Source organism: Somniosus microcephalus, chromosome 10 (genome assembly GCF_052327205.1).
Source record: "Somniosus microcephalus isolate GS21.2 chromosome 10, FLI_Smic_1.0, whole genome shotgun sequence".
Classification (NCBI taxonomy): Eukaryota; Metazoa; Chordata; class Chondrichthyes; order Squaliformes; family Somniosidae; genus Somniosus; species Somniosus microcephalus.
The window spans coordinates 105421555-105430789 of record NC_140996.1 but is presented as its reverse complement, the minus strand read 5'-3'; the positions used below and the strand labels follow the sequence as shown (position 1 = coordinate 105430789).

The following is a 9235-nucleotide window of genomic DNA, read 5'->3' as shown; positions in this document are numbered from 1 at the left end:
ATTTTACCAGTTACATCCTCAAATAATTCCAGTAGATTAGTCAAGCATGATTTACCTTTTGTATTTTGACAGTTCCTATGTAGTTTGACAGTTCCTATGTAGCTTGACAGCCCCTATGAAGTTTGACAGTTCCTATGTAGTTTGACAGTTCCGATGTAGTTTGACAGTTCCTATGTAGCTTGACAGTCCCTATGTAGTTTGACAGTGTCTATGTAGTTTGACAGTTCGTATGTAGTTTGACAGTTCCTATGGAGTTTGACTGCTCATATGTAGTTTGACAGTTACTATGGAGTTTGACAGTTCGTACGTAGTTTGACATTTCCTATGGAGTTTAACTGTTCATATGTAGTTTCATAGTTCATTTGGAGTTTGAATCTTTGTATGTAGTTTGACAGTTCTTATGTAGTTTGACATTCCCTATGTAGTTTGACAGTTCCTATGTAGTTTGACAGTTCCTATGTAGTTTGACCGTTCCTATGTAGTTTGACAGATACTCTCTAGTTTGACAGTTCCGACATTGTTTTTCTGTCTCTGTGAAGTTTTACTCTCCCTATGTAGATTGACATTCCCGCTGTAGTGTGGCAGTTCCTAAGTAGTTTGACAGTCCCTTTGGTGTTTGACACTTCCTCCGTAGTTTGACAGTCCCTATGTAGTTTGACATTCCCTATGTAGTTTGACAGTCCCTATGTACTTTGACAGTCCCTATGCAGTTTTACAGTCCCTATGTAGCTTGACAGTTCCTATGTAGTTTGATAGTCCCTATGTAGTTTGACAGTCCCTATGTAGTTTGACAGTTCCTATGTAGTTTGACAGTTCCTATGTAGTTTGACAGTCCCTATGTACTTTGACAGTCCCTAGGTACTTTGACAGCCCCTATTTAGTTTGACAGTTCCTATGTAGTTTGACAATTCCTATGTAGTTTGACAGTTCCTAAGTAGTTTGACAGTTCCTATGTAGTTTTACTTTTCCTATGTAGTTTGACATTCCTATGTAGTTTGACAGTTCCTATGTAGTTTTTCAATCCCTATGTAGTTTCACAGTTCCTATATAGTTTGATAGTTCATATCTAGTTTGACAGTCCCTATATAGTTTGACAGTTCCTATATAGTTTGACAGTTCCTATGTAGTTTGACAGTACCTATGTAGATTGACAGTTCTTATTTGTTTGACAGTTCCTCTGTAGTTTGACAGTTCCAACATAGTTTTTCTGTCTCTGTGAAGTTTTACTCTCCCTATGTAGTTTGACACTTCCTATGTAGTTTGACAGTTCCTATGTACTTTGGCAGTCGCTATGTAGTTTTACAGTCCCTATGTAGTTTGGCAGATCCTATGTAGTTTGACATTTCCTATGTAGTTTGACATTCCCTATGTAGTTTGCCAGTCCCTATGTACTTTGACAGTCCCTATGCAGTTTTACAGTCCCTATGTAGCTTGACAGTTGCTATGTAGTTTGAGAGTCCCTATGTAGTTTGACAGTCCCTATGTAGTTTGACAGTCCCTATGTAGTTTGACAGTTCCTATGTAGTTTGACAGTTCCTATGTAGTTTGACAGTCCCTATGTACTTTGACAGTCCCTAGGTACTTTGACAGCCCCTATTTAGTTTGACAGTTCCTATGTAGTTTGACAGTTCCTATGTAGTTTGACAGTTCCTAAGTAGTTTGACAGTTCCTATGTAGTTTTACTTTTCCTATGTAGTTTGACATTCCTATGTAGTTTGACAGTTCCTATGTAGTTTTTCAATCCCTATGTAGTTTGACAGTTCCTATATAGTTTGATAGTTCATATCTAGTTTGACAGTCCCTATGTACTTTGACAGTCCCTATATAGTTTGACAGTTCCTATATAGTTTGACAGTTCCTATGTAGTTTGACAGTACCTATGTAGATTGACAGTTCTTATTTGTTTGACAGTTCCTCTGTAGTTTGACAGTTCCAACATAGTTTTTCTGTCTCTGTGAAGTTTTACTCTCCCTATGTAGTTTGACACTTCCTATGTAGTTTGACAGTTCCTATGTACTTTGGCAGTCGCTATGTAGTTTTACAGTCCCTATGTAGTTTGGCAGATCCTATGTAGTTTGACATTTCCTATGTAGTTTGACAGTCCCTATGTAGTTTGACAGTTCCTATGTAGTTTGACAGTCCCTATGTACTTTTACAGTCCCTATGTAGTTTTACAGTCCATATGTAGTTTGACAGTCCCTATGTAGTTTGACTGTTCCTATGTACTTTGACAGTCCATATATAGTTTTACAGTCCCTATATAGTTTGACAGTTCCTATGTAGTTTGACAGTCCCTATGTACTTTTACAGTCCCTATGTAGTTTGAGAGTTCCTATGTAACTTGACAGTCCCTATGTAGTTAGACATTTCCTATGTAGTTTGACAGTTCCGATGTAGTTTGACAGTTCCGATGTAGTTTGTCAGTTCCAATGTAATTTGACAGTCCCTATGTAGTTTTACTGTCCCTATGTAGTTGGACAGTTCCTATGTAGTTTGTCCATTCCTATGTAGTTTTACTGTCCCTTTGCAGTTGGACCATTCCTATGTAATTGGACAGTTCCTATTGTCGAAGTTCGAGCAAGACTCAGACACACAGTAACTGGCAAACCATACTTTTTTTACTTGTCACAAGGGAAGAGCAGTACAATCAAAGGTCGATACTACAACTTCAACGAAAGCTTACAAGAGGCTCATATTTATACATTGGAGTAAACAAGTTCCAGATAAATACGTGGATATTACATCATTGGTTTAGCAACACTAATTTCTCAAAAAACAACTTATATTAAACAAAGCCTATTCTTTCAATTCCGCTTCTTATCTCTACTTAGTCCAACCATCTGAATCACAAGTTCCTGTCTTGTCTTACTGAAGCATATGCCTTTCTGAGGTGCCGAATCACGATTGGATGCCGTACAATAGCTAGTTAACCATATCCTGCAATGATTCAATCTTCTATCTAGCAGTCAAGCCCTTGTGACCTTTATTGTTCTTTAATACTAAAACACAGGTCAAAGAGCAGGTGTCCCTCTTCCTTCTTATTGAGTTTGCAAACTGCCAATTCTGCTATGCTTGCACTTTTTGTTAGCCAGTTCGCATGCAATTCATTCCTTATGCGAAGCCATTTTGTTAGCCAGTTTGTTGGCCATTTTATTTACACTTCCACACTATGTAGTTTGTCTGGTCCTATGTAGTGTTACTGTCCCTATGCAGTTTGACAGTTCCTATGTAGTTTTACTGTCCCTATGTAGTTTCACTGTCCCTATGTAGTTTCACAGTTCCTATGTAGTTTGACAGTTCCTACGTAGTTTTACTGTCCCTATGTAGTTGGACAGTTCCTATGTAGTTTTACTGTCCCTATGTAGTTTGATAGTTCCTATGTAGTTTTACTCTTCCTATGTAGGTGGACAGTTCTTATGTAGTTTGACCATTCCTATGTAGTTTTACTGTCCCTATGTATTTGGACAGTTCCTATGTATTTGGACAGTTCCTATGTAGTTTGAAAGTTCCTATGTAGCTTGACAGTTCCTATGTAGCTTGACAGTTCCTATGTAGTTTGACAGTTCCTATGTATTTGGACAGTTCCTATGTAGTTTGACAGTTCCTATGTAGTTTGACAGTTCCTATGTAGTTGGACAGTTCCTATGTAGTTTTACTGTCCCTATGTAGCTTGACAGTTCCTATGTATTTGGACAGTTCCTATGTAGTTTGACAGTTCCTATGTAGTTGGACAGTTCCTATGTAGTTTGACAGTTCCTATGTATTTGGACAGTTCCTATGTAGTTTGACAGTTCCTATGTATTTGGACAGTTCCTATGTATTTGGACAGTTCCTATGTAGTTTGACGGTTCCTAATTAGTTTTACTGTCCCTATGTAGTTTGATAGTAAAACTACATAGAAACTGTGTCATGTACGTCAAGCTACATGTTTCAGTCCTGCAGACATTGGCTGAACTATTGAAAAGCCCACGGGTTGATGTGAGAAATATTTGCATATAAGAGTGGGCGTGGCGACGAATGACGAGCAGCATCAGTTTCCCATTCACTAATCCGGAAAATGAGAAGCACGGGAGGAGAGCAGCGTGCAAGTAAACTCAACCGGCGCAATATAGCAAAACGCTGCTGTTCCTGGGGCTCCTCACCCCTTGAGAACCCAGTGAGCATGGATCAGGGCTGGAGCCGGTATATAGTCAATCATCCAAAGACCCAGGTAAGAAGCAAGCGTTAATCCAGACCGAGCTATTAGACTGCCCTAAAGCAAAGGAGGAATTGGATGACAGGTTGCAGTCGCAACATTTTTGTCTCACCCCAATTAAAATAACTTCCCTACTTAACTGAGCGTTTGCCTCAGTGCATTAAGTGGGCGGAAGTATTGCAATCAATTTAATCACTCATTTTGCTACCTTAAGTTACTTTTTGATCTAATATCCTTTTCTTTATTTTTTGCAGCAGGGAATGCTCCCGTGTATCTTTTTCATGGGACTTTTCCTTGCAAGCTGCAGCCTGGCGTCCGAGCTGGTGTACCGAGTGAAGGAGGAGTTACCGAGCGGGACTCTCATCGGGAACCTGGGCACCGACCTTAAGTTGGAAGGCTCGGCAGAGCCCGGAGTCACCTACAACCTGGCGTCGCAGCCCGGGGACGGGCGCTTCGTGGATCTGAACCGGGACACGGGCGAGTTACGCACTTCGGACTCGGTGCTGGACCGGGAGAGCCTGTGCCCCGAGCAGCCCGAGATGGAGTGCTCGCTGCTCCTCGATGTCATCCTCCTGCCGCCCAGACTCTTCAGGCTGCTGAAGATCAGGATCCTGGTGGAGGACGTCAACGACAACTCGCCGCGATTCCCGGCCGCCAGCATCGGCGTATCTGTGGTGGAGAACGCCGAGCCGGGCTCCCGTTACCCGCTGGAGCCTCCCGCCGAGGATTCCGACCCGGGCACTAACGGCGTTGTGAGCTACCGGCTGGACGGTGCCTATGCCGGCTTCTCCCTGGCCAGCGAGCAGGACGGGAGCGGCCAGCCGGTGCCTCTGCTGGTGTTGGAGATGCCCCTGGACCGGGAAGTTCGGGAGCTCTATGTGATGAGCTTGATAGCCGAGGACGGCGGATCTCCCCGCCGCTCCGGCACCGCCACTCTCACCGTCTCGGTCACCGATGTCAACGACAACTGCCCCGAGTTCACCGAGTCTCAGCTCAACCTCACCCTTTACGCCAACGCCACCGTTGGTAGCCAAGTGGCTCGGCTGCGAGCCACCGACCCGGACCTGGGCTACAACGCTCACATCGTCTATTCTTACGGGGACAGGGTGCCCAAGACCTCCCGCCAGCTCTTCAGCCTGGACAGGACCTCGGGGACCATCCGGCTGGCCGCCCCCATCCAGGGGAAGACTGCCCAGATCCACCGGCTGACGGTGCTCGCCACCGGGACGGGCTGCATTCCGGTCACGGCTGCTGTGCAAGTCTCCATCGTCCATGTTCTCTCCAGCCCCCCTCTGGTGACCCCTCGCTACATCGCTCTCCAGTCGGAAGGTGTGGTGTACCTGAAGGAGACCGAGCCCGCCCGGACCCCCATCGCCTTCTTCACAGTGACCGACCACGACAAGCGGGAGACAGTCCGCTGTTACCTGGAAGGAGGAGGTCCTTTCCGCCTGGCGCCTTACCGGACCTTCCAAGACGAGTATCTGCTGGAAACTTCTCAGGTTTTGGACTACGAGGTCAAGCAGGAGTACGAACTGACTGTAGTGGCAGAGAACGCCAAGAGGCTAGCTCTCAGGACCCACATCAAGATACAACTCATAGATCAGAACGACAATTCTCCCATCTTCACCAACTCTTTGGTTGAAGTGACCATTGAAGAGAACAACCCTCCCAATAGCTTCCTCATTAAGGTGAAGGCCACAGATGATGACAGCGGAGAAATGGGGACCATAACTTACGCTATGGGCCCTAATGTGCCTCCCATCTTTGTTTTAGATAAATTCAGTGGGGGGTTGACAGTGTCAACATCCTTAGATAGAGAAGAACAGGAAAAATATAAACTCATCATCCGAGCAATAGATGGTGGGTCTCCACCCCGAGAATCCACCGCCACGGTTCTCCTTACTGTCCTTGATACCAATGACAACAGCCCCAGGTTCATCAACAAAGACTTCAATTTCTTTGTTCCCGAAGACTACCCAAGTTTTAGCGAGATTGGTGTGATTGGGGTTATCGATCCTGATGTTGGAAATAACGGCTGGGTGGCCTTATCCATACTCAATGGTAGTGAACACTTTGTCATAGACACGGGCAAGGGGAACCTCATGGCGAATGCCCCCTTGGACAGGGAACAGCAGAGCTCTTACATTCTCTGGGTTCAAGCTATGGATGGAGGAGAGCCTGCTCTGTCTGCTGTTGCTAAAGTGACAGTGCTTCTAATAGATGTCAATGATAACCCACCCTTGGTCTTGTTCCCTCAGTCTAACCTCTCTTTTCTTCTGGTGCTCCCATCCACGATCCCTGGTTCTTCCATTACTGAAGTGTATGCTGTTGATAAAGACACAGGAATGAATGCTGTCATTGCTTACAGCATCATTGGCCATAGAGGACCCCGTCCAGAGACCTTCGTCATTGACACAGGCACCGGTAACATCACTTTGCATGAGGCTTTGGTGAAGAATGACCATGGATTGTACAGACTGTTAGTCAAAGTCAGCGATCATGGTTACCCAGAACCACTTCACACTACAGTTATAGTCAACCTTTTCGTCAATGAAACGTTAAGCAATGAGAGCTACATTGAAAACCTGCTGAGAAAAGATTCTGACATCAGAATAGAGGAAAGCCTACCAGAGACAAGGACTGACCCTTTTCAAACAGAACTGGACATATTCCCATGCCAGACTGTGTTGATAGCACTATCAGCTTTATGCTTTGGGCTATTGACCTTGGTATTTGCTTTGGTGTGCTACATTTCACTTAGAAAAAGGAAGCACAGAAGTAAGGAGTACAGTGTTGCAGAAGTTGAGATCCCATTAAACAAAAGAATAGCTTCATATACATTACAGAAGAAATCAGTGAATGATTTAGATCTATAAGTGGTATGGTACAACTGATCAATTATATGATCAACCCATCGTTTACAAGTAATACCTGGACACTACTTTGAAGTTATCAACATTTGTGTTTCAAATGTATGTGGTATGAAGGATTTATAAGTTACTGAGTTCCAATCTGATTAACAATCAACTAATATATTGTTTACAAAACGAAACTATACCATGTAGAGTAAGATTAGTGTTCTCTTTACAAAACTGCACATTGTCATTTTGTTTAAAAAGCATAAATTTGCACAGCTGGATCTGTGATTGATCCCAATGCTTCATTTCATCAAAGCAAAACAGCTGGACCTCAAACTCCAGGGTAAGAACAAAAAAGATCCAAGACAACCGTTGCTTCCTTCTTTGGCTGACCAAGGAACCAGAAAATAATACGGTATGACTATGATATCTATGTTTGATAATTGCATTTGGCTTCAATAATGAGATGACTTAGATTTTCAGACCTTAATGACTCTTGAATTACTATTAAAGAAATTGTACACAGCTATTAACATAACTTGGATAAAACGGTCAGGGTCACAAGTTTACATTTGGTAAATGAAAAACAAATTTGATTACAAACCTACGAGAAAGGACAGTTCACCGTCAGCTGGTATAACAAGCCTGTCCTATACTGGCATTCCTGTAATATATCCTGTGAATATGTTTTTCTATGTATAGTTTTAGCACCTGATAGCTTCTTGTTTCACTGCCAAATGTTGAAACAATATCTTGGTGGGAACTGAGGGGGACTCGCCCTTCTCAAGAAGGACCTATAAACGCCCAAGATTGTTGTATTTAAGTTTTTTTTTAAAGCATTAATTCATTGTTTTATTTTGATGAATATATATAAAGCTGCTGTCTGTCATTTCAGGCTACCTTCAGTTCAGAAACTGTTGAGTGAAGCTACATACATCGGACAAAGCAGCAACAGTGAACACGTAACATCACCAAATGTTGTATTGGGTTTTGGACATTATGAATGTCATTTTTCTTTCCCTTCAAGAGTCCTTTCTGACACCAAATGAGCTTTACTGAACTGAGTGATCAGATTGATACTGGACAGAAAACTCAAGCAACCTGAAATAGGTGATTAATTGGTCTTGTTTCACCTTTTATCCAGCTAGAATATGGGAATGGAGTTTAAACTGTATTTAACAAGAAAATTATGCAAAACAATATTTGTGTAAATTGCTTAATTTGTGAGCATTTTTGTATAAGTTTACGCAGCTATAAGAAGATTCTTTGTAAATGACTATTTATTTTTATTTAAAATGATAAAAGTAAGACTTCGATTAAATAAAAACTCCATGTGTAAAAGGTTAGAATGAAAGTTATTTTTTCATATTTTTACATCCAGAGAACTACTAGTTTCTCACTCGGGCTCATTTCTTTGTGTTTAAGAGATGGTATCAAAACATGTTTGGTATTTTAAAACAGCTGGAAACTAGAAGCGAGCAGTTGATAGAAAGCCAAACAATCACTACTTGTTTTATAATGCAAAATTATATTGTCAGCATTTAGTATTAATTACCTCTCGTCTATGCGATGTGCTGTAAATATATATTGAGTAGCCCCTTATTTCCAATATAAGCCTCAGTGTTGGCTTTAACCAAAACTACTTTGACACTAATTTAAAAAGGAAATGACTCAGATGGGTAAACTTTCTTTCCTTCAGGTCTTTGACTATCAAGCAGTTATACTTGCACTTTCACACTGATAGGAAGCTGTTTTGGCAGTAGTCAGATTCGAATCCAACTCCCAAATGCAGTAAAGCCAAGTGGTATGAAACTCCACTGGAGTTTAGCACCAGGTAAAGTATAACGTCTGTTCGGTGTGTCGCCAGCTTTTTAACAAAATTCTGGGGTGGTCTCTTGAATATTTTACAAACTTAGTATTGCATTTTCAATGTTATCAGAAAGTAGAGGCTACTGCCAGTTCCCTCCTAACATTAAAAGATAGCCAGAAGGGGTGTGGAGCTCTGAACATGCAAGTAAACATGCAGATGCACACAGCTCTGCCCTAGCATGCAGTGTGCAAGTTGTAGCCAAGTGCGACCTGGTCTTAAAGGCACACTACAACTACTGGTCGTGTAGTATAACTGCATCAGATAGGATAGGATCAGAGACATATTTAGTCATTTAAGTGGAAAGCTTTGTAT

General features: G+C 42.2%; 1 protein-coding gene across 2 annotated transcripts; it reads left to right on the top strand.

Moving 5' to 3' along the window:
- Positions 1–4049: 4049 nt before the first annotated feature.
- Positions 4050–8394, top strand: pcdh20 (protocadherin 20). 2 transcript variants are annotated; one of them, XR_015079715.1, is made up of 3 exons: positions 4050–4210; positions 4450–7468; positions 7949–8394. XR_015079715.1 is itself a non-coding variant. In XM_085998662.1 (2 exons), exons 1-2 carry the CDS (start codon positions 4058–4060, stop codon positions 7069–7071), a joined length of 2775 nt encoding a protein of 924 aa, XP_085854788.1. In that variant the 5' UTR covers positions 4050–4057; the 3' UTR covers positions 7072–8394. The 2 variants fall into 2 exon arrangements, 1 of the variants encoding a protein (XP_085854788.1); XM_085998662.1 differs by having other exon boundaries at positions 4450–8394.
- The last annotated feature ends 841 nt before the right edge of the window (positions 8395–9235 follow it).